General features: G+C 41.1%; 2 protein-coding genes across 9 annotated transcripts in view; one reads left to right on the forward strand and one right to left on the reverse strand.

The window, feature by feature from the left end:
* The window catches only part of NCSTN (nicastrin), a 29,924-nt gene extending 17,393 nt beyond the window's left edge, over positions 1-12,531 (reverse strand). For 3 of the 5 annotated variants that reach the window (XR_014843971.1, XM_085022582.1, XM_001928786.5), the window contains exons 1-2: positions 12,414-12,531; positions 10,849-10,953 (exon numbers count right to left, since the gene is read on the reverse strand). Coding sequence is in view for 2 of the 5 variants with exons in the window: in XM_085022582.1 (XP_084878708.1) it covers positions 10,849-10,953; positions 12,414-12,498 (190 nt within the window). In the remaining 3 variants the exon portion in view is untranslated. Of the gene's footprint in view, positions 1-10,848; positions 10,954-11,914; positions 12,215-12,413 lie in introns of those variants that run through there. The other 2 variants (XM_085022583.1, XM_013996872.3) reach the window with 1 other exon arrangement.
* Positions 12,532-12,628: 97 nt separating this feature from the next.
* Positions 12,629-24,998, forward strand: part of COPA (COPI coat complex subunit alpha) — a 48,735-nt gene continuing 36,365 nt past the window's right edge. For all 4 annotated transcript variants that reach the window (XR_014843969.1, XR_014843970.1, XM_001928697.7 and 1 more), the window contains exons 1-6: positions 12,629-12,763; positions 15,779-15,892; positions 16,082-16,155; positions 21,402-21,482; positions 22,917-22,993; positions 24,258-24,367. Coding sequence is in view for 2 of the 4 variants with exons in the window: in XM_001928697.7 (XP_001928732.2) it covers positions 12,724-12,763; positions 15,779-15,892; positions 16,082-16,155; positions 21,402-21,482; positions 22,917-22,993; positions 24,258-24,367 (496 nt within the window). In the remaining 2 variants the exon portion in view is untranslated. The remainder of the gene's footprint in view (positions 12,764-15,778; positions 15,893-16,081; positions 16,156-21,401; positions 21,483-22,916; positions 22,994-24,257; positions 24,368-24,998) is intronic.

A 24,998-nucleotide genomic window follows, 5' to 3' on the forward strand; every position in this document is an offset into this window, starting at 1 on the left:
GAAACAGACCAACTGAACAGACCAATCACTAGAAATGAAATTGAAGAGGTCATAAAATCACTCCCTACAAATAAAAGTCCAGGACCAGATGGCTTCACAGGTGAATTCTATCAAACATATAAAGAGGAATTGGTGCCCATCCTCCTTAAACTCTTTCAAAAGGTTGAAGAAGAAGGAATACTCCCAAAGACATTCTATGAGGCCACCATCACCCTCATTCCAAAACCAGGCAGAGATACCACCAAAAAAGAAAACTATCGCCCAATATCATTGATGAATATAGATGCAAAACTTCTCAACAAAATCTTAGCCAACCGAATCCAACAACATATCAAAAAAATTATACACCATGACCAGGTTGGATTCATCCCAGGTTCACAAGGATGGTTCAACATACGCAAATCAATCAACATCATACACCACATTAACAAAAAAAAAGTCAAAAATCATATGATCATCTCAATAGATGCAGAAAAAGCATTTGACAAAGTTCAACATCCATTCATGATCAAGACCCTCGCCAAAGTGGGTATAGAGGGAACATTCCTGAATATAATCAAAGCCATTTATGATAAACCCATAGCAAATATAATCCTCAATGGGGAAAAACTGAAAGCCTTCTCACTCAAATCTGGAACAAGACAGGGATGCCCACTCTCACCACTGCTCTTCAACATAGTTTTGGAAGTCTTAGCCACAGCAATTAGACAAACAAAAGAAATCAAAGGCATCCATATAGGAAGAGAAGAGATCAAACTGTCACTGTATGCAGATGACATGATTCTATACCTAGAAAACCCTAAGGACTCAACCCCAAAACTCCTTGAACTGATTAATAAATTCAGCAAAGTGGCAGGATATAAGATTAACATTCAGAAGTCAGTTGCATTTCTGTATACCAGCAATGAAGCATTAGAAAAGGAATACAAAAATACGATACCTTTTAAAATTGTACCTCACAAAATCAAATACCTCGGAATACACCTAACCAAAGAGGTAAAGGACCTATATGCCGAGAACTATAAAACCTTAATCAAAGAAATCAAAGAAGATGTAAAAAAATGGAAAGATATTCCATGTTCATGGATTGGAAAAATCAATATTGTGAAAATGGCCATCCTACCCAAAGCAATCTACAGATTCAATGCAATCCCTATCAAATTACCCATGACATTTTTCACAGAACTAGAACAAACAATCCAAACATTTATATGGAACAACAAAAGACCCAGAATCGCCAAAGCAATCCTGAGAAACAAAAACCAAGCAGGAGGCATCACTCTCCCAGACTTCAAGAAATACTACAAAGCCACAGTCATCAAAACAGTGTGGTACTGGTATCAAAACAGACAGACAGACCAATGGAACAGAATAGAGAATCTGGAAATTAACCCTGACACCTATGGTCAATTAATCTTTGACAAGGGAGGCAAGAACATCAAATGGGAAAAGGAAAGTCTATTCAGCAAGCATTGCTGGGAAACCTGGACAGCTGTATGCAAAGCAATGAAACTAGAACACACCCTCACACCATGCACAAAAATAAACTCCAAATGGCTGAAAGACTTAAATATACGACAGGACACCATCAAACTCCTAGAAGAAAACATAGGCAAAACACTCTCTGACATCAACATCATGAATATTTTCTCAGGTCAGTCTCCCAAAGCAATAGAAACTAGAGCAAAAATAAACCCATGGGACCTCATCAAACTGAAAAGCTTTTGCACAGCAAAGGAAACCAAAAAGAAAACAAAAAGACAACTTACAGAATGGGAGAAAATAGTTTCAAATGATGCAACTGACAAGGGCTTAATCTCTAGAATATACAAGCAACTTATACAACTCAACAGCAAAAAAACCAATCAATCAATGGAAAAATGGGCAAAAGACCTGAATAGACATTTCTCCAAGGAAGATATACAGATGGCCAACAAACACATGAAAAAATGCTCAACATCGCTGATTATAAGAGAAATGCAAATCAAAACTACCATGAGATACCACCTCACACCAGTCAGAATGGCCATCATTAATAAATCCACAAATAACAAGTGCTGGAGGGGCTGTGGAGAAAAGGGAACCCTCCTGCACTGTTGGTGGGAATGTAAACTGGTACAGCCACTATGGAGAACAGTTTGGAGATACCTTAGAAATCTATACATAGAACTTCCATATGACCCCGCAATCCCACTCTTGGGCATCTATCCGGACAAAGCTCTACTTAAAAGAGACACATGCACCCGCATGTTCATTGCAGCACTATTCACAATAGCCAGGACATGGAAACAATCCAAATGTCCATCGACAGAGGATTGGATTCGGAAGATGTGGTATATATACACGATGGAATACTACTCAGCCATAAAAAAGGATGACATCATGCCATTTGCAGCAACATGGATGGAACTAGAGAATCTCATACTGAGTGAAATGAGCCAGAAAGACAAAGACAAATACCATATGACATCACTTATAACTGGAATCTAATATCCAGCACAAATGAACATCTCCTCAGAAAAGAAAATCAATCATGGACTTGGAGAAGAGACTTGTGGTTGCCTGATGGGAGGGGGAGGGAGTGGGAGGGATCGGGAGCTTGGGCTTATCAGTCACAACGTAGAATAGATTTACAAGGAGATCCCGCTGAATAGCATTGAGAACTATGTCTAGATACTCATGTTGCAACAGAAGAAATGGTGGGGGAAAAACTGTAATTGTAATTTATACATGTAAGGATAACCTGACCCCCTTGCTGTACAGTGGGAAAATAAAATTTAATTTAAAAAAAAAAAAAAAAAAAAAAATCAAGTTCCCAAGTTAACAAGGATGGTTCAACATATGCAAATCAATCAATGTGATACACCACATTAACAAAAGTCAAAACCCACATAATCCAAATTCCATATCCATTCATGACAAACACTCTTACCAATGTGGGTACAGAGGAAACATATCTCAACATAATAAAAACCATTTATGATAAACACACAGCCAATACAATACTCAACAGTGAAAAGCTGAAAGCCTTCCCACTAAAATCTGTAACAAGACAAGGAAACCTACCTATATCACCATCACTTCTGTTCAACATAGTATTTGAAGTCCTAGCCACAGCAATCAAACAAACAAAAGAAATAAAAGGTATCCAAATTGGAAGAGAAAAGATAAAACTGTCACTACATGCAGATGAATTCAGCAAAAGTAGTAGGATACAAGATTAACACTCAGAAATCAGTTGCATTTCTTTACACTAACAATGAAAGATCAAAAAGAAAATACAAAAAAAAAAAAAAAAAAACTTTTTAAAATTGCGCCAAAACAGGAGTTCCTGTTGTGGCTCAGTGGAAATGCATCTGACTAGCATCCATGAGGACCTAGGTTTGATCCCTGGCCTCGCTCAGTGGGTTAAGGATCCAGCGTTGCTGTGAGCTGTGGGGTAGGTTGACAGCTATAGCTCTAATTCGACCCTAGCCTGGGAACCTCCATATGCTGCAGATGCAGCCCTAAAAAAAGACCAAAAAATAAAATAAAATAAAAATAACACCAAAACAAAAGAAAAGAAAACCTAGGAATAAACCTGACCAAGGAGCTGAAAGACTTATGTGCTAAGAATTATAAAACATAAATAAAGGAAATTAAAGAGGACCCAAAGAAATGGAAAGATATCCCAAGCTCTTGGATTGGAAACATTAATATTGTTAAAAGAGCATTACTACCCAAAGCAATATAAAGATTTAATGTGATACCTATTAAATTACTCATGAGATTTTTCACAGAACTAGAACAAATAATCCAAAAATTTATGTGGAACCATAAAAGACCCAGAACTGCCAAAGCAACCATGAAGTAGGGAAAAAAAGGCCAGAGGTATAACTCTCCCAGATTTCAGACAATACTACAAGGCTACCATCATCAAAACAGTGTGGTACTGGGGGGAAAAAAAAAAGACATAGGGATCAATGGAACAGAATAGACAGCCAAAGAATAAACCCAGACACCTCTGGTCAATCAATCTTCAAAGAAGTCAAGAATATAAAATGGGAAAAAGACAGTCTCTTCGGCAATTTGACTAAGTTGGACAGCTGCATATAAATCAGTGAAGTTAAAACACAGCATCATACCATGCACAAAAATAAACTCAAAATGGCTCAAAGACTTAAACATAAGACATTACACCATAAAACTCCTAGAAGAGAGCATAGGAAAAACATTTTCTGACGTAAATCATACCATTTTTTTTTTAGGTCAGTCCCCCAAAACAACAGAAATAAAAACAAAATTAGGAGTTCCCGTCGTGGTGCAGTGGTTAACGAATCTGACTAGGAACCATGAGGTTGCGGGTTCGGTCCCTGCCCTTGCTCAGTGGGTTAACGATCCGGCGTTGCCGTGAGCTGTGGTGTAGGTTGCAGACGCGCCTCGGATCCTGCGTTGCTGTGGCTCTGGCGGAGGCCGGTGGCTACAGCTCCGATTCGACCCTTAGCCTGGGAACTTCCATATGCCGCGGGAGCGGCCCAAAGAAATAGCAAAAAAAAGACAAAAAAAAAAAAATTAAAACAAATGGGACCTTTAAACTTACAAGCTTTTGCACAGCAAAAGGAACCACAGAAAACCCTAAAGGACAACCTACGGAATGGGAGAAAATAGTTGCAAATGATGTGACTGACTGACAAGGGCTTCATCTCCAAAATACACAAAACAGCTCAAATGACTCAACAACAGAAGAACAAACAACCCAATCAAAAAATGGGCAGAAGACTTAACTAGACCTTTCTCCAAAGAAGACACACAGACACCGGCATGAAAAGATACTCAACATCACTAATTATTAGAGAAATGCAAATCAAAACTACAATGAGATACCACTTCATACCAGTCAGATTGGCCATCATTAAAAAGTCTAGAAATAACAAACGCTGGAGAGGGTGTGGAGAGAAGGGAACTCTCCTACACTGTAACTGAAATGTAAGTTAGGGCAACCACTATGGAAAACAGTATGGAGGTTCCTCAGAAAACTATAAATAGAATTACCACATGATCCAGCAATCCCACTCCTGGGCACACACCTGGGAAAAAAAATGACTCAAAGGGATACATGCACTCCTTTGCTCATAGCAGCACTATTTACAATGGCCAAAAATTGGAAACAACCTAAATATCCATTGATAGATGAATGGATTAAGAAGATGTGCTACATATATACAATGGAATACTACTTAGCCATAAAAAGAGTGAAACAATGCATTTGCAGGAACTTGGATGCAACTAAAGATCATACTAAGTGAAATCAGAAAGAGAAAGACAAATACCATATATCACTTATAAACGGAATCTAAAAATATGGCACAAATGAACCCATCTAAAACATAGAAACAGACTTACAGACATAGAAACAGATTTGTGGCTGCCAAGGAGGAAGAGGAGAAGAGACAGATTGGGAGTTTGGGGTTAGTAGACACAAACTATTACATTTAGAATGGATAAGCAATGAGGTCCTACGGTACAGCACGGGGAACTATATCCAACCTCCTGGGATAAACCATAATGGAAAGGAATATTTAAAAAAAAAAGAATGTATATCTTAGGTGGGAACTAAAATGAAGACCTAAAAAAGAATAAGTTCGCATGACTCATTGACCCATCCAGAACCAGACCCACAGTGTCCACGTCACTGGACCTCCACAGGCAGAACAACCAAGCCCAGGAAGCAGCTGACTTCCCAAGGACAAAGACAGCCCCAAGGAGAAAGTTGAATTTTTATACCATGATCTCAACAACCATCCCGAACCTACAGTACTCAGCATATGATCCCCTGCCTATAAAACCCGATTCTCTCCCAATGGCGGGGGGGGGGGGGGTGCTCTGAGTTCCTCTGGCTCAGTGCTCCCAGCTACTCTCCTGGTCAATCAATCTTGCCTGAGATCTCACTGTTCTGCTCAACTGTCTTTCTTTCCCCTGTACTCTAACAGTATATATGTGTATAAGTCACTTTGCTGTATAGCAGAAATTAGCACAACATTGTAAATCAATTATACTTTAATTAAAAAAAAAAGTTCAAGGAGTTCTCTAGAAGGGAGCTTCCCAAATGATGGGCCTTGAATGAATTAGATGTGCTTATATTAATTCCTTTCATTCTGGAGGCACAGTCACCCCAGGCCAGAGCAGACCTATCTGTTATCCCAAGATGCCTGACAAATAACATCTTCATGTCAAAGACTGGAAGGGACCACTCCAGAGGATGGAAGATCCACAGTGCAGAATGCCTTGAGTTTGATGAGGCAATACCACTCACATTCCCAGGGATCCATACACAGATATCCCAGGGTCTCCCCAAGAGTCTTCTTCCCACTCAAAACTAGGTGTTAGTCACAAATTGTTTTAGGTCAACATTTCTCAACCCTGCTATATATGAGTCTCTTTGGAATTTAAAAAAATACAAATACTTGAGCTTTACTTCAGATTATACTAAATTACTTACTTTTTGGCTGTGCCTGAGGCATGCAGAAGTTCCCAGGTCAAAGATCAAACCCCCACCACAGCAGTAAACAAAGCCACAGCAGTGACAATGCAAGATCCTTAACCTGTTGAGCCACCAGGGAACTCTGAAGGAAAGTTTTGGGGTTTTTTATTTGTGTTTTGGCTGCTCCCATGGCATGTGGAAGTTTCCAGGCCAAGAAGGGAACCCAAGCCACAGCAGTAACAACTTCGAACCCTTAACTGTTAGGCCATCAGGGAACTAAAATTTAAATCTCTAAAGGTGAGACCCAAACGTGTGTTATTTTCAAATCATGCCACGTGCAGATCTTTATTAGGCATGAGAATTGTGGCTCTAAAAGAAGACACTGAATACTTGTAACTTGCATGAGACAAAAACCACAGGTACTTTCAGACTGCCAGCCAGGTAGAATTTTTCTCCCAAGGGATCTGGTGAAATCGAGATATAGAAGCAGGTCTCCAACATTCAGCTATGTCATATATAGTAAATAAGTTCATACTGATAGTGATAAAAATAACATGCAGAGGAATATCAGAATCTGCAATAACTTCAGTAAAGATTTAGCTACCAATGGCAGTTCTAAGTAAAACAAGAGGCAACAATGCGAACCAGATCATTTAGAACATAAGGGAGTTCCTGTCATGGCTCAGCAGTAAAGAACCCAACTAGTATCCATGAGGATGCAGGTTTGATCCCTGGCCTTGCTCAGTGGGTTAAGGATCCAGTGTTGCCATGAGCTGTGGTGTAGGTCACAGGCTTGGATCCCACATTGCTGTGGCTGTGGTGTAGGTGACAGGTGCAGCACCCATTCAGTCCCTAGCCTGGGAACTTCCATATGCTTCAGATGCAGCTCTAAAAAAAAGGGGGAAAAATGGGAAAAGGAAAAGGCCATCTGACAAATAAAAAATATACAACTTCTGCTCCAAGGAGGACAGGAGGACAAACTATAACACTGGGCTGAAAAAAACTGGGTTCTCGATGACTATATAGTCTTTAAGTATCCTGCTTATTTTCCCTGGTCCTTCAATGAGGAGAAAGTTTTCCACCCTTATTCATGTCATACTGTAGGGACAGAGTGAAAAAAAGGAAGGAAAGTAAAGAAAGCTACAGATGGCTCCTTTTGAGCACTTTAAAAAGAGTCTTCTAGAGGAGTTCCCACCATGGTGCAGTGGGTTAAAATCCAACTGCAGTGGCCTGGGTCGCCTTGGAGGCATAAGTTTGATTCCTGGCCAGGCACAGTAGGTTAAAGGACTTGGCATTGCCACAGCTGTGGAGTAGGTGGCAGCTGCAGCTCGGATTCAGTCTTTGGCCCAGGAGCTTGCATGAGTCACGAGCGCAGCCATTTAAAATAAAAAAAAAAAACCAAAAAAAAAAAAAAAAAACAAAAGAAGAAGAGTCTAATAGAAAAAGAGCATTAGATTCAGAAAATTGAGACAAAAAAAAAAAAAAAAAAAAGGAGTTCCCATCGTGGCGCAGTGGTTAACGAATCTGACTAGGAACCATGAGGTGGCAGGTTCGATCCCTGCCCTTGCTCAGTGGGTTAATGATCCGGCATTGCCGTGAGCTGTGGTGTAGGTTGCAGACACGGCTCGGATCCTGCGTTGCTGTGGCTCTGGCGTAGGCCAGTGGCTACAGCTCCGACTGGACCTCTAGCCTGGGAATCTCCATATACCGCGAGAGCAGCCCTGGAAAAGGCAAAAAGACAAAAAAAAAAAAAAAAAAAAAAAGAATCAGAAAATTGAACCTAGGTCTTCTTCTCCAAATTTAAGAGGGTGGGGCTTGCTCAGGATGAATAGATTTGGTTAAGACTGAGAAATAAGTAGGTTGAAAAGGCTGAAAAGGAAACAAGATCTTTTTTTTTTTTTTTTTGTCTTTTTTGTTGTTGTTGTTGCTATTTCTTGGGCCGCTCCCGCGGCATATGGAGGTTCCCAGGCTAGGGGTCGAATCGGAGCTGTAGCCATCGGCCTACGCCAGAGCCACAGCAACGCGGGATCCGAGGCGCGTCTGCAACCTACACCACAGCTCACGGCAACACCGGATCGTTAACCCACTGAGCAAGGGCAGGGACCGAACCCGCAACCTCATGGTTCCTAGTCAGATTCGTTAACCACTGCGCCACGACGGGAACTCCGGAAACAAGATCTTAATGAGGAGTTCCCGCCGTGGCACAATGGAAAGACATCCGACTAGGAACCACGAGGTTGAAGGTTTGATCCCTGGCCTTGCTCAGTGGGTTAAGGATCTGGAGTTGCCATGAGCTGTGGTGTAGGTCGCAGATGCGGCTCAGATCTGGCATGGCTGTGGCTGTGGCGTGAGCTGGCAGCAGCTACAGCTCTGATTAGATCCCTAGCCTGGGAACATCCATATGTGGCAGGTGCAGCCCTAAAAAGACAAAAGACCGGAAAAAAAAAAAATCTTAATGAGGAAGTGACCAGGGTCCAGCCCCTCCCCTCTTGTCTCTCTATATTGGCACCAGGCTCTAACACTAGAGGTTATTACTTTGTTTCCCACAGGACTGCTCTAACAACATGCAACAGAATGTCTCACTCCCAAAGGGGATATCTTAGAGCTCAGTTTCAGGCTGGGGGCCTAGCCTTTGCCCTAGAGTGGGGTTCCAGCAGGACCAGCAGTCCGATTTCAGCCCACACTGGGCCTGGCTCCATTCTATTCACAAAGCAGTTAGAGAATAGAGTCCAACAGGAGTTCCTGTTGTGGCTCAGCAGGTTAAGGACCTGATGTGGTCTCTTTGAGCATGCAGGTTCCATCCCTGGCCTCGCTCAGTGGGTTAAGGATCCAGCGTTGCCATAAGCTGTGGCACAAGTCACAGATGTGGTTTGGGACAAGAGTTATTATGGCTGTGGCACAGGCCAGCAGCTGCAGCTCCGATTCAGCCCTTAGTCTGGAAACTTGCATATACTACAGGTATGGCCATAAAAAGAAAAAACAAACCAACAAAAGAACAAAGTCCAACAGAAACTTTATTTGGAACTGTTTGGAATCAGTTAACCTACTCCCAGTACTTCCTGCGGTAAGGATAAGGACAATTAACATAGATTATAGCTAGAGAAAAGACCAGTAGAAAAGCAGTAATTGCCACCTTGAGCAAGTCTTTTACTCCCCAGTGTATAGTTTTTTCTTATGAAATTGGAAGGTTTTAGCCAATCACATAGTACTGCTGAGACCACACTCAGCATCATTAATAAACATCTATTAAAAGTAGTCTGAGGGTTCCTGTTGTGGCTCAGCAGTCAGTGAACCCGACTAGCATCCATGAGGATGCGGGTTCGATTCCTGGCCTCGCTCAGTGGGTTAAAGATCCAGTGTTGCCGTTGGCTGTGGTGTAGGCTGAAGATGCAGCTAGGATCCCACATAGCTGTGGCTCTGGTGTAGGCCGGAGGCTACAGTTCCAATTGGACCCCTAGCCTGGGAACCTCCATATGCTGTGGGTACAAAAAGACAAAAGAAAAAAAGTAGTCTAACTTTCAGCTTCATGCAGTTATGCTCTAACCATTTTTATGGGAGTAATCAAATTCAGAGGTAACCAACTTGATGATGAAATCAAGATCTGACTCTAAGTTTCCTGCTTCCCTGCAAAACTATGCTCTGACAGAGCTACCACCCAAAGAACAAAATCTGAAGATAATAGGTTAAGCAGCAAAGGAACTGGAAATTCAGGCTTTAGATAACTTTTTTCCCCTCTCATAGTTTTATAATCATACCATGTGGACATGGTAGCTTGTTTTGGAACACATTTACAAAACATAAAGATAAATCCAAATACTTTAATATTTCCTCTTGAAACCATTTGGCTTTCTCAATGCCTTCTTTTCAAAGAGTTCACTGCCTTAAAGAAACCCATCTTGGTTCCAAAAAGATCAGAGTGCAGCTGATGACTGGACTTCATAGAATATGAGGCTTTTTTCTCCTTAGAAAAGAGCATAGCTCTGTAAATAATCTACTGGGTGGTTATGAGTCCTGGCTTAGAACCTCAGACCACCAGGGCTCATATCCTAACTTTATCACTTAATAGTAGGATGATCTTGGAAAAGTTACTCAACTGCCCTAAGTATCAGTTTTATTAGTTGTAAAATGGTGGAAATTAAAAGAACTATTTCATGGGGTTGCTATGATGGTTAAATGAGATATACATGTACGGAGCTTAATATGTAGCATTTACCAAATGTTAGCTCTTATTAATTATCTCACCTGGTTTGACAAATGGTTCTCTATCACCTAATACCCACACAGCCTAATTTGTCTACTGAGACTCCCAAGCCAGACTTGGATCATTATATCTAGGACACAGATTGAAATATCAACAGCCAGGAACACAAATCCCAACCTCAACTCACACTGGCAGCCAATCTGATGAGTGGCATTGAGCAGACGGACACAGGGAGCTGTTTTATTTAAAGGGATGTAGATCTTCCTCTCCACTGAGTTTCCTTTGCACAAGCCTGATCAGAAGATAAAAAGTGTTAGAAAAAACTTAAGAGACATTGGTACTAGCCTCTACCATGTCATAAATTTGTTGTATGGCTTGGGTATATTATACTTTGTAAAATGGGACCAATATCTATTTTTTTCACCTCTTGGGAACATTACTGGAACAAATAAATGCACCCAGCTATGTATCACCGAAGGTTATTACATATTCCACATAAAGCAACTGACATTGAAGCTAAAAGATGGAAAACTTGACTTGTCAAAGGAAAGACCTCAGATATATCTGCCTCTGGTTGCATGGATGACCCCCACTTCTGCTTTTCGATTCTGTATTGCATATTACTAATTAGTTAAAAGGATGCCAGTCTTAAAATATAGATTACAATTTAAAAAACTTTTCTGAAGAGTTTCTGTTGTGGCTCAGCAGAAACGAACCCGACTAGTATTCATGAGGACACAGGTTCCATCCCTGGCCCTGCTCAGTGGGTTAAGGTTCCAGCGTTGCCATGAGCTGTGGCATAGTCCAGCAGCTGCAGCTCTGATTCGACCTCTAGCCTGGGAACTTCCATATGCCACACCTGTAGCCCTAAAAAGAAATTTTTTTTTAATTTAACAAAAATAAATAAACATAAAAAAACCTCAGACATTTTTCCAAGAGTCTGAACAGAACTAGGAGAAAGCTTATGCCACACACCCTGTAAGTTAATCAAACATCAGTAGGTCATTTATGTGTGCCCACGACGTGGGACAGCTAGTTTCTCCTCTGGGGATCTTTACAAACAATCTCAATTTCGGGGAAAGCATCATCATGGTTATAAACAGGCATGTTTGTATTTTAGAGTTTAACCAATCAGAAAACCACATACCAGAAAATAAATGCGTGGAAGCAAACACCTGTGCACAGTATAAAAGCCTAAAGTTTCTTGAGTCCTTATCTTACAAACTAAACAGTTGAGAGTACCAATATCTTACCTTAGTCTCACTTTACTGATGGGACAAACTGAGGCAAAGCACCGGGACGGGGGCTTTATGGTGGAATCAAGAAAGAAACAAGATAACTACCTTCCCAAGCGCCGCAATGCACACACAGAGCCTGGCGCTTTTATCTTAAAAGTCTAAAGGCGCTGGGGAGAAAGCTGAACTCGGACACTTGTCCTTTCTGATTGTGCGTAAGGTGGCTGGGGCCGTGGGGAAAGGAAGCATCCGAACAAAGTGGGAAAGAGTCGGGCTGGAAGTCCAGGAAGAGGCCTGGAGGAGGAAATGGGTCGACACGAAGCGCCACGGGGAAGAAGGGACCTTCAGGTCCAGGCAAAGGGGGAACTTTTGTCGTGGGAACGAAAGAGAAAGGGGATTTACAGGGTGGGGGGACAGAGGGGCTGCGGGGACCAGAAGGTGGACGGCGGCGCTCGCTGTTGGGCAGATCGGAGGATTCTCCTACAGAATGGAGCTCACGAGCGGGGGAAGGCCTCACCTGCAAGAAGAACGCAGAAAGGCAGAAGGCGAAGGAAACTCCGACTTCCCGGGCCGGCCACAGAGCCGCCCCCAGCTGTGGCCATCTTGCCTCTTGGCTGAGCGGAAGCCTCAGTTCCCCTCTTGTCCGGGAGTGGCCTCTCTAGGCAAACCCTGGCGCCGTCTCTGTAGCCCGAGGCTCCTGGGACCGGAAGTTCGTGTCTGAGGAGCTTCCGGGAGTCGCGGCAGAGGGACGCTGACGTGGAGGCAGCCGTAAGGCGGCAGGGAGTGTCAGGGCTCGGATTAACAGCTCGGAGCCAGAGACCGGAGGGATGCTAACTAAATTCGAGACCAAGAGCGCGCGAGTCAAAGGTAGTGGAGAATAAAAGGGAGAGCACGGAGACTGGGTGTCAGGGGAGGCGCTGTCACCGGGGACAAAAGGGAGGATAGAATTGGGCCCACCGTTCGAACCCTGAGGAAGATGGTACCGAGGGAGGTTAGGCCTGGCGGGTGGTTCACCTGCAACCCTCTCTCTTGTGGCGTGCCCTCGGGATTTGATTTTCCGATAGCGCACTGTAAGAGGTCCCTTACGCCCGCTCCCTATTTCTATTCCTTCCTCTCTCCAAGGTCTCTGCTGCGACTTTTATTCGGCTCCCAAGGCCCTGTGACCTGTTGACTTTTTGATGACTGTGCTGTAGGGAGTGGCTCTGGAGATTGAGTCTCGACCTCTGCTATTCATGTGCAAGTTTAGTTTTTTCGCAGAAAGTGCACTGGCCTCCTCTCTTAAGAAGGTCTTGACTGCACCACACCATATCAACATCCTTGCCTCCATTGGGTTCTCTTTCCTATCTGGAAACAGGATATTCTTAAGTCTGAATTTGAAAAGGTTACCAGATAAAATAAAGGATGCCTATTTGGATTTGAATTGTAGATAGAAAACGAATAACTTTTTAGTATTGTTCGTGGTTTATCTGAAATTCACATTTAACTGGGCAGCTTTATTTTTGTTTCTAGAATATGACAACTAAAGCCTGTGGGTGGAGGTGGAGGGCAAACGACTGAAATTGCATTAGTAGTGTCTTAGAATGTTAGGATGAGAAAGGCAGAAATTTGTGAAGAAGATATGTGTATTGAATATTTAGTAAGATGCAGCATAGTAAAGTAGTTAGGAATTTGCTATTTGGAGTCAGATGAGCTTACTTGAAAACATTTGCTAACAAACTGTATGACTTCGAGCAACTTACTTAACATTTCTAGATCTATTCTCTCGTCTATAATGTGTGAATAAGTAACATTCTTTTATAGAGAGAATTAAAGTAAGAAAGTATATGAAAATTGGGAGCCTGATAATGTGAGAAATTAGAATGTGTACATGTATGTGTAACTGGGTCACCATGCTGTACAGTAGAAAAAAAAATTGTATTGGGGAAATAACTATTAAAAAAAAAAAAGAAAGAGAGAAAAGTGACTAGTGCAGACTTGGTAGCTCAAAAACTGGAGGCCATTTTTTCTTTCTTTCTTTCTTTTTGTCTTTTTTAGGGCCACACCTGTGGCATATGGAGGTTCCCAGGCTTGGGGTCAAATTGGAGCTGTAGCTGCCAGCCTACACCACAGCCACAGCAATGCGGGATCCAAGCCACATCTGTGACCTACACCACAGCTCACAGCAGTGTCAGATCCTTAACCAACTGAGTAAAGCCAGAGATTGAACTTGCATTCTCATGGATGCAGTCTTTTTGCAATCAAATAGTGTTTACCAAAATGTTAAGTGTACATACCCTATTTCTGAACAATCTCTTTAGCCTAAGTCAGTAATAATGCATATAGGCTAGATTATGTGTGGAAACATCTTCATTAGGTTCTATTTTCTGGTAGATAAAAGTTAGGGGGAAAAAAAACCTTAAATTCCTATTGGTAGAATAATTTAAAAATGTGGTGCATTTGTACTTTGCAATTATTAAAAAGAACAAAGGTATATTTATATATACTTAAATGTAATGCGATCCATTATATGTAGTTAAGTGAGAAAAGAAATTTGCAGACTATTATAATATCTCCATTATCATAAAATGATATAGATTGCATTGAGAACCTAAAAGGATACACGCCAAACTGTTAGCAGTTGTTACTTCTGTGGACATCCATTTCCATTTATGATGAGTAATAGAGACTGAGTTTACCTTCCAACGGTAAATGCCTTCACAACTGAACAAAATGTGGGAAACAAAGGTTTTCAGACATTGGACAACAGACAGTGCAAGAGAGTGAGTCTTGAGAGAAAGGAAATAAACAAGATGCACCCCATGATTGTTTTAGCTTAATACCTGGAGAGAGTTTTCAGGCTGCAGTACAGGGAAGGGGGAAGAGCCCTGTGGTATCACTGAGGAGACACAGGTTAGAGTTCAGGGAAACCAAGACAGCTAAAATTTGTTGGGCTGCACAACAGAAGAGAAAGCTGCATAGAGAACTCTGGAATTCTGCAGGGGATCCTGTTAGGCCATTGAGTACTAATGTGCACTTGCGTATGAGGAAATGACCCAAAGCCTGGGAAAGAACCACTGGAGAGGAGAAGGCATAACAATCCCTGGTGCTCATATAGAGCTGAAAGAGTTTGTGTTCCCACTGGTCAGAATGGAAAGACCTCCTGATACTATAGGGCGTTATACAGAGACCTCAAATGGGTTTTGTTTTGGCTAGGGAAGTTCCCCGGCCAGGGGTAGAACGCCCGCCACAGTAGCAACCCAAACCCCTGCAGTGACAACACAGATCCTTAACTCACTGTGCCACAAGAGAACACTGGTTATTGTTTTAATAGCAGTGCCAAATTAGACCTAGGCTAAAGTCCTAATAAAACTTAAAAAGCAGGCCTCAAAAGGATCAACTAATTACAAATAATTGCTTCTCAAACCAAAGCCCAACAGTATTTAACAAAATAGAACAACAACAACAAAAAACCCAGCGCATAATCCCACAAATGCAGGAGGCATGGCATCCAGTAAATGAATATATGGGAGTTCCTGTTGTGGCTCAGTGATAATGAACCTGACTAATATCCATGAGGATGCAGGTTCATCTCTGGCCTCACTCAGTGGGTTAAAGATCTGGCCTTGCCAGGAGCTCTGGTGTAGGTTGCAGACATGGCTTGGATCCCATGTTGCTGTGGCTATGGCCAGCAGCTATAGCTCTCACTTGACTCCTAGCCTGGGAATCTCCATATGCTGTAGGTGCGGCCCTAAAAAGACAGAAAAAAAAAAAAAAAGAAAAAAAAAGAATGAATATGTGAACCCAGGATTAACCTAGCTGTCCCATTTTCTTATCAGAGTCGGCAGGAAGTGACATCGTGGGGCTTACTTAGTGCCTTGAATCATTGTTTTCTTTTTTCCCCAGGGCTCAGTTTTCACCCCAAAAGACCCTGGATCCTGACAAGTTTACACAATGGGGTTATCCAGTTATGGGATTATCGGATGTGTACCCTCATTGACAAGTTTGATGAACATGATGGTAAGATAAGAGTTTCTAGAAAAAAAGCTAAAAAAAAAATTCGTGTTTATTGTCTTCTAGAGTAGTTTAAGCTTTCTTTAGGATTAAAGAATGTGGGAGGGATAGAACTGGAAAATTCTGAGTAAGAGTTACCTTAGGGACTAGAAAGCATAGCTCTCTTTAACTTGTATTGCCTGCCTTCTTCCCCAGGTCCGGTACGAGGCATTGACTTCCATAAGCAGCAGCCACTGTTTGTCTCTGGAGGAGATGACTATAAGATTAAGGTATAGAGGGTCGGTCCTGACTGGAAGTAAAGGACAAACAATGTGAAATTTGGGAATTATGGAAGGGATAAAAAAAACAGACATCTCATGTATACAGAACTCAGGCTTTTCACATTATCTGGAGCACTTATCCAGCAAACATTTATTGAATGCTTACTGTGTATCAGACAGTGTTCTATATTTTTGGAATTCAAAAATAAATAAGATATGGTCTCTGTTCTCAAGGAGCTCTTCTTCTTTTTTTTCCCTCCCCATTTTGGCTTCCCTGCTGCAATTTAGAGTTCCTGGACCAGGGATCAGATCTGAGCCTGCAATTTCAACCTATGCTGCAGCTGCTGCAATGCCAGATCTTTAGCCCACTGGGCCAGGTGGGGGGTTGAACCTGCATCCCAGCATTGCAGAAATGCTGCTGATCCTATTGAGCCGCATTAGGAACTCCAAGAAGCTTTTATTCTAATGGAGGAGTTAAATCTATGCCCAAATAATGGCATATACAGTTTAGTGAGTGAAACAATAGATAATCAAAGTGAAATAGGGAAGGACAATCTAGGTACAGAGACAAAATGGTATGACATAGCTAGATACATTTGAGAAACTATGATTAGTTTTGTGTGGATAAAATCTGGAGGAAAGATGAGAGAAGAAGCAGAAGATGAGAAATTCTAGATTATGGAGACTTTGTAGTGCTCAGAAGTTTGAATGTTATCATGCAGATAACAAGGAGCCATTAATGAAGTTTAAATAGAGTAGTGATATCAGATTCACATTAAAGCTTACCTGAGTGGCAATATAGAGAAAAGATTGGATTAATTGGGCAAGACTAGAGGCAGATACTACTTAGGGGACTTTTGTGTAAGTCCATGTGGGAAATGAACAGAGTGTGAGCTTAGGCAGTAGCATATAAAATGGAGAGAAGGAGGAGTCCCTGATGGCTCAGCAGGTCAAGTATCCAGCATTGTCACTCCTGTGGCCCAGGTTACTACTGTGGCATGGGTTCAGTCCTTGGCTCTGAAGCTTCTGCATACTGCAGGTGCAGCCCCCACCCCCAGAAAATATTCTCTGCTTGGGAGTTCCCTTCTGGCTCAGTGGATTGAGCATCTGCCATTGTTACAGCCATGGCTCTCAGGTTGCAGCTATAGCACAGGTTTGATCTCTTACCCCAAAATTTCCACATGCTGCAGTCATGGCCAAAAAAAAAGGAGGTGGATGTATTCAACCAAACCGGAAAAATTTGTGAAGAAAATAAAATCTTTTTCAGAAAGTTACGACCACAGGAAGTTATATATTAGAAATAATACAGAAGAACTTAGATAACAGACATGAAAAGTAATAGCTCCATGTAGAGAAAAGAGGCATTAGAATTACAGGAAGGACAGTTCTTTACTGTTTCCTAGTTTTTAGGCACTGATTCTAGAGGCAGTTAGTGGCAGCTCAAAGCACCTGATAGGCCTCAGAAGCTCCTAAGTCTATCATTTCCTTGTAATATTTCTAGTAAAGTGATAACCCTTGAGTATTAAAGTTAACTTGGGAGTTCCTGTTGTAGTGCAGTGGAAACGAATCTGACTAGTGTCCATGAGGATTATGGTTCTATCCCTGGTCTCACTCAGTAGGTTAAGGATCTGGCATAGCCGTGAGCTGTGGTATAGGTTGTAGACATGGGTTGGATCTGGCATTATTGCTGTGGCTGTGGCGTAGGCTGGCAGCTGCAGCTCCAATTAGACCCCTAGCTTCGGAACTTCCATGTGCCATGAGTGTGGCTCTAAAAAAGAAAAAAAAAAAAGAAGAAGAAGAAGAAGAAAAAAGAAAAGAAAGGCTGAGTGACATTTAAGAAAAAAGTTTTTTTCCCCAAAATTAATAATATTTTTGAAAATTATCTTTTGTTTATATGGAATGTCTAGATCAGTAGAACAAATCAGTAGAGACATGAAGTTGATTAATGGTTGTCTGGGGTGCAGGGTGTTGGAGGAAAGGAAGGATAACTACTAATGGGTATAGTTTTCTTTTTTCTTTTTTCTTTTTTTTTTTAATGTTTTTATATTTTCCCACTGTACAGCAAGGGGATCAAGTTATCCTTACATGTATACATTACAATTACATTTTTTTTCCCCACCCTTTGTTCTGTTGCAACATGAGTATCTAGACAAAGTTCTCAATGCTACTCAGCAGGATCTCCTTGTAAATCTATTCTAAGTTGTGTCTGATAAGCCCAAGCTCCTGATCCCTTCCACTCCCTCCCCCTCCCATCAGGCAGCCACAAGTCTTTTCTCCAAGTCCATGATTTTCTTTTCTGAGGAGATGTTTATTTGTACTGGATATTAGATTCCAGTTATAAGTGATATCATATGGTATTTGTCTTTGTCTTTCTGGCTCATTTCACTCAGTATGAGATTGTCTGGTTCCATCCATGTTGCTGCAAATGGCATTATGTCATTCTTTTTTATGGCTGAGTAGTATTCCATTGTGTATATATACCACATCTTCCGAATCCAATCATCTGTCGATGGACATTTGGGTTGTTTCCATGTCCTGGCTATTGTGAATAGTGCTGCAGTGAACATGCGGGTGCATGTGTCTCTTTTAAGTAGAGTTTTGTCCGGATAGATGCCCAAGAGTGGGATTGCGGGGTCATGTGGAAGTTCTATGTATAGATTTCTAAGGTATCTCCAAACTGTTCTTCATAGTGGCTGTACCAGTTTACATTCCCACCAACCGTGCAGGAGGGTTCCCTTTTCTCCACAGCCCCTCCAGCACTTGTTATTTGTGGATTTATTAATGATGGCCATTCTGACTGGTGTGAGGTGGTATCTCATGGTAGTTTTGATTTGCATTTCTCTTATAATCCATGATATTGAGCATTTTCTCATGTGTTTGCTGGCCAGGGTATAGTTTTCTTTTAGGGGTAGTGAAGTGTTCTAAAACTGATTGTGCTGGAGTTCCCATTGTGGCACAGTAGAAACATCTGACTAGGAACCATGAGGTTGTGAATTCGATCCCTGGCCTCGCTCAGATCTGTTGTTGCTGTGGCTGTGGCTCCGATTTGACCCCTAGTCTGGGAAACTTCATATGCTGCCGATGTGGCCCTAAAATGCAAAAAAAATAAAATAAAATAAAAATAAATAAAATTGTGCTGATGGTTGAACAACTACGAATGTGTTAAAAACCGCTCAATTCTGTACACTAAATGGGTGAATTATATGGGATTTAAATTATATCTCAAAGTTGTTATTAAGTGAAGGAATTAGCTAGTTAATGGATGTGTAGTGCTATCATGCTGTGGTTTAAATTTATATTTCTCTGATGGAAGTGAGATTATCTCAAAAAGTCATATTTATTGACTATCAAATTATTGACTCTACCCAGGTATAAATGTAGCATTAGTATAATCCTGATTTACAAAGAGTTAGATAGGAATCCACAGATGGCCAGGGCCTAAAACTCTATAGATCTTTCAGAATTCACAGTTCTGGAGTTTGATAGAGGACTATAAAGGAGTCAAGACAATTTGAAACTATGAAAGTTTAGAACACTGAAAGAGGATAAAAAGTTTTTATTTATGTTATGATCTAATTTTTGTGTGAAACTCAGACTCCACTGTGTATATATGTATTTATTTATAGATGACTCAACAGATGAAGGTGAAGGTATTAGAATGTTTTAACTTTCTGTCTTATATACCTTTTCTCATTTCTGCACATATCTTTTGAGCACCTATTAAATGATAGCTGCTGTATTAGGTACTAGGGGTATAGTGTTGAGTATGATGGACAAGGACCCCACCTATAGGGAGCTTACATTCTTGTTTGGACAGTCAGACTTTTGGGTTATTCAAATGTGTTATAGGAAATGGGATTACTTTCTGTGATTTATGAGAGAAAATTTAACACTTTTTAAGTGAAAATAAAGAATAGTATCAAGCTGGTCTAGATAGATTATAAACAAGGATTAAATGTTAAAGAAGAAAAAAAGGCATCTGACTTCTTACTTCTCTACTTCCAGGAGTTTTTCCGGTGGGAAATGTGAGCTGTCTTACCTTTATGGTCCCGGTTTCAGCATCGTCCTTAATTGTGTCCATCTATACCTGATACTTTGATAGTTGGCTTAACTTCTTATCTGAATATGATGTTTTTCTGCTTAGCTAAGCTTAACTGAGCAATGTCATATTTTCCAGGGGTTAAAGTATTTTTGCATGATAGATGAATACAGTCATGCATATGGCTATCATTTGCCACAAAGTTGGAGTCTAACGAAAAATGGTGCTGTATATTATATTATTATTTTCTTTGAAGTCATGGCTTCTGTCCTAACTTTTTTTTTTTTTTTTTTGGTCTTTTTGCCTTTTCTTGAGCCGCTCCCTCGGCATATGGAGGTTCCCAGCCTAGGGGTCGAATCGGAGCTGTAGCCACCGGCCTACGCCAGAGCCACAGCAACGCGGGATCCAAGCCACGTCTGCAACCTACACCACAGCTCACGGCAATGCTGGATCCTTAACCCACTGAGCAAGGGCAGGGATCGAACCCGCAACCTCGTGGTTCCTAGTCGGATTCGTTAACCACTGCACCATGATGGGAATTCCTCTCTCCTACTTTTTTTTATCCCGAGCTAAGGTGATAGGTACACGCTAAGTAAAAACTCTGTATTAAAGCTAAGAACAAAATTATGCAGTAGAAAGAAGAGTTTCAAGTTAAGCCTTAGATAAGCATTTTGTCTCGTGTTATTAAATAAGATGGTTTCTTCCCAGGGCAGGGGCGGGGGGAACCTTTCCATAATTTTACCTTTAGCTTTTTCCCTGGCTTTGCCTTTTCCCCCCTCCCCATGTTGTTTAGCTGACTTAAACGGGATTCTCTGTCAAGATTCCTACCTCTTTTAAAATGCCAAGGAGTTGCCATTGTAGCTCAGTGGAAACAAACCCGTAAGAATGCGGGTTCAATCCCTGGCTTGCTCAGTGGGTTAAGGATCCAGTGTTGTGGTGAACTGCAGTGTAGGTTGAAGACATGGCTCAGATCTGGCGTTGCTGTGGCTGCGATATAGGCCGGCAACTGTAGCTCTGATTAGACCCCTAGCCTGAAAACTTTGTATGCTGCAGGAGCAGCCCTAAAAATAAACAAAGAAAGAAATATTTACAAGTAAGTAAATAAATAAAATGCCAAAATATAAATCCAGACTTGTTTATTGAGAACCCTGGGCTTTATAGATGCTCAAGACCTTATATCTTATTCCTAAGGACAGCTGGATTTCTGTCTCTGCAGGTTTGGAACTACAAGCTTCGGCGCTGTCTCTTCACATTGCTTGGACATTTAGACTACATTCGCACTACATTTTTTCATCATGTAAGTAGCTATTACGGCTTTAGTTTTAGAATATTTTCAAGTTTTCCTGTAGGAATCTCCTGCTTGCTCTTCAAGAACCTATGCTCTGACAACAGAATTCTACTGTTGGTTCTTCTAGGATCTGTAGGGTGTTGACCTTTCTGCTTTGTTTTCTTCTGCAAGAGGAAGCATTCAGGGTTATATTTGAACTTTATTTAATTAGATTCAGGAAGGCATTGATTCTCTGTAGGGAAAAATAGAGATTTGACTTTAGGTTTGCTGAACTAGCAAACAAAAGTTTGCAGGCTAATCACATGTGGGCTGTTATTAAGTAGGTGTGTATAGGGGGAGATCAAGGTAAGATGCCTGCCATTTTGAATGTTTGGAAGCAATAATAATCATGTGCTTTTATCCTAGAATTTTAGGGTCTGGCAGAAGCTGTTCCCTTAGCCAAGCTTACTGCCTTTTTTGATCTATCAGTTATCATAGTAGGCAGATACTGAGTTACAGATTAAAGATTCCCAACCTCTTAATCTAGTCCCAACCTGGCTGGATCGTTCTATAATTATATTCTATTAGAGTTAACTTGTCCTATTCCTTGACTCCAAGTAAGCTAAGTTAGAAAGAATATTGTGAATATCCTGAGTTAGAAAGAATATCGTGAACTAAATGTTAAATTCCTGGCTAGTAATACTTTATTGCCTTTTTAAAAATTAAAACAATTTTAAATAGGAGGTGTTGAATGTGAAAATTATGGTTGAAATATTTGAGAGTGATAACCACTCAATAAGAGACTATTTACCCTGAAGGACTTACTAAAGACAAGTTGCCATCCAGCTAGAAAGTTTGAAAAGCTTATTTTCTTTTCTTTTATCAGCTTAATAAATATTTGTGTTATTAAGTTCTTTGCGAAACACTGGGGATAAAACTGTGACTAAGAAATACTTCTTTTTCTTAAAAAGCTTGAAGACTCTAAAAAGACTAAGTTGTTTTTACATGTTATTTTCTGCTTTGGTTACTGAAACTTGGGAATTTTTTGAGACTGGTTGGTCTGATAGGGAGAAGTCAGACTTTAAAACAATATTCTAGTCTTCAAATTAAAGAGAGGAAATCCTTTCATAGGGTCTTAATTTACAAAATTAACTATTTATAAATCACATATGCACATACATATAAAGTAAATGTAAATACATGTTATACTCTTTGCCTCTGTGAAGCTATTATGTCTGGCATCCACTCTTAAACTTTATAGGTAAAAGTGCCGAAGTTGGGGAAAGCTGGTAGAAAGGTAAGGAGGAAAAGACAACTAGTCTGATAAGTCGGAATCTTTTTACAAATTTAGCTGAGATGTTAGGCAATGGAATATTTCTTCCAAATAGAGAAGTGGTTACCTACAGGTGCCTGGAAAAACACATTTGTTTAATGTTCGAACCCTTTGTCTGGAATATTTTTCAGGAATATCCTTGGATCTTGAGTGCCTCAGATGATCAGACCATCCGAGTGTGGAACTGGCAGTCTAGAACCTGTGTCTGGTAAAGCAGGAAACAGAGCTCAAGAAGAGTCCTCATTTCCTACTTTTTTCTTTTTTTTTTTTTTTTTTTTTGTCTTTTGTTGTTGTTGCTGCTGTTGTTGCTATTTCTTGGGCCGCTCCCGCGGCATATGGAGGTTCCCAGGCTAGGGGTCTAATTGGAGCTGTAGCCACCGGCCTACGCCAGAGCCACAGCAACGCAGGATCCGAGCCGCGTCTGCGACCTACACCACAGCTCACGGCAACGCCGGATCATTAACCCACTGAGCAAGGGCAGGGACCGAACCCGCAACCTCATGGTTCCTAGTTGGATTCGTTAACCACTGCGCCACGATGGGAACTCCACCTACTTTTTTCATAACAGCCTTTCTTCAGTATAATCATCTCCGTTCCCTGATGGACTGTGTCTGCTCATTAATTATTAGTTGTGTTTATGAAACAATCTTGTATATATATCAATAATTATAGAAGCAGTCTTGTTTGATAATGTATGGATCTCATTTCTCTGGTCATTTCTACCAGGGAAGAGAGGTCATATAGCTAAGCTATTATCATTATTATTATTATTTGCTGTTTTTAGGGCCACTCCCACGGCATTTGGAAGTTCCTCGGCTAGGGGTCAAATCAAATCTTCCAGCCTACGCCACAGCCATAGCAACTCCAGATCTGAGCTGTGTCTGCAACCTACACCACGGCTCACAGCAATGCTGGAGCAAAGCCAGGGATCGAACCCACATCCTCATGGATACTAGTCAGATTTGTTTCCACTATGCCATAATGGAAACTCCTAGCTAAGCTTTTAGAACAAAATTTTTAGCTGGTTTTTAGTCCTGTTCCCGTGAAACCTAAGTCAAGGTCTAGACCTCTATCCTGCTTTGTGTGTGGGTATAGAGCTTTCCTTAAGTATGTGAAGACCATTTAAAATGATATCCTTTAAGAGGGATGCTCCACCAAAATCTAACAGTTACCCATACAAATGGCTAAGATTTCATTTATATTGATAGTATGTCTTTGAGAGGAAAGCTGTGCCATCTCAGATGTCCTGAAAATAATTTTTGAATACTGAAACATTAGAGGCAAGGAGAGAACCGTTCTTGAAATAGCTGACCTTGCTTATTATTCAGAATTGCTAGGATGACTTGCCTTTGTCTCTAAAAAAGTACAATTGCGTCTGTATCTGTTCAGTATGGAATATGTTATTTAGCATGTAGGATTCTGTTGATTTCCTGCCTCTAACTTGGTATTGTCTTTCTTTTTTCTTCTTGCAGTGTGTTAACAGGGCACAACCATTATGTAATGTGTGCTCAATTTCACCCCTCAGAAGACCTGGTTGTGTCAGCTAGCCTGGACCAGACTGTGCGCGTTTGGGATATTTCTGGTGAGCTGCCCGAGTTCAGGGGACAACCCAGTCAAGTCTGGCGCAAAACTGCAATTGTTTGAAATAGTGAGGGTTGTTGGCTTAGAACAGGAAAATTTAGAATATTCTCTTCTCACATAATAGTGTCTTTGTTTCTGAGGGTATTAAATCTGCTTTGATGGTTCTTCATGTCAGAGGTATTCAAAGAAAAGGTGGTTACTCTAGAAAAGTGGCTTAATTTGAAGAAAGTTTCACATTTTAGTTAAATTAGTTTTTAGTAAAATATGTACACTATTGGGAGTATTTGATTAAGAATCAAGCTTTCTACTAAAATTTAAAAAATACATCTTCGGGAGCTCCCATTGTGGCTCGGCAGTAATGAACCCAGCTAGTATCCGTGAGGATGTGAGTTCCATCCCTGGCCTTGCTCAGTGGGTTAAGTATCTGGTGTTGCCGTAAGCTGTGGTGTAGGTTGCAGATGGGGCTCGGATCTGGCATTGCTGTGGCTGTAGTGTAGGCTGGCCGCTGTAGTTCCAATTTGACCCCTGGCCCAGGAGCTTCCATATGCCACAGGTGTGGCCTTCAAAAAAAAAAAGACAAAGATATGTTTGACAGAAACAATTTTGGGAATAGATTACTGCAAGGAAATAGT

The sequence above is a fragment of the Sus scrofa genome, chromosome 4, assembly GCF_054392235.1.
Source record: "Sus scrofa isolate SSC_HxYL_T2T_F1_AM1 chromosome 4, Sscrofa_HxYL_maternal_Yorkshire_Landrace_v2.0, whole genome shotgun sequence".
Lineage (NCBI taxonomy): Eukaryota > Metazoa > Chordata > Mammalia > Artiodactyla > Suidae > Sus > Sus scrofa.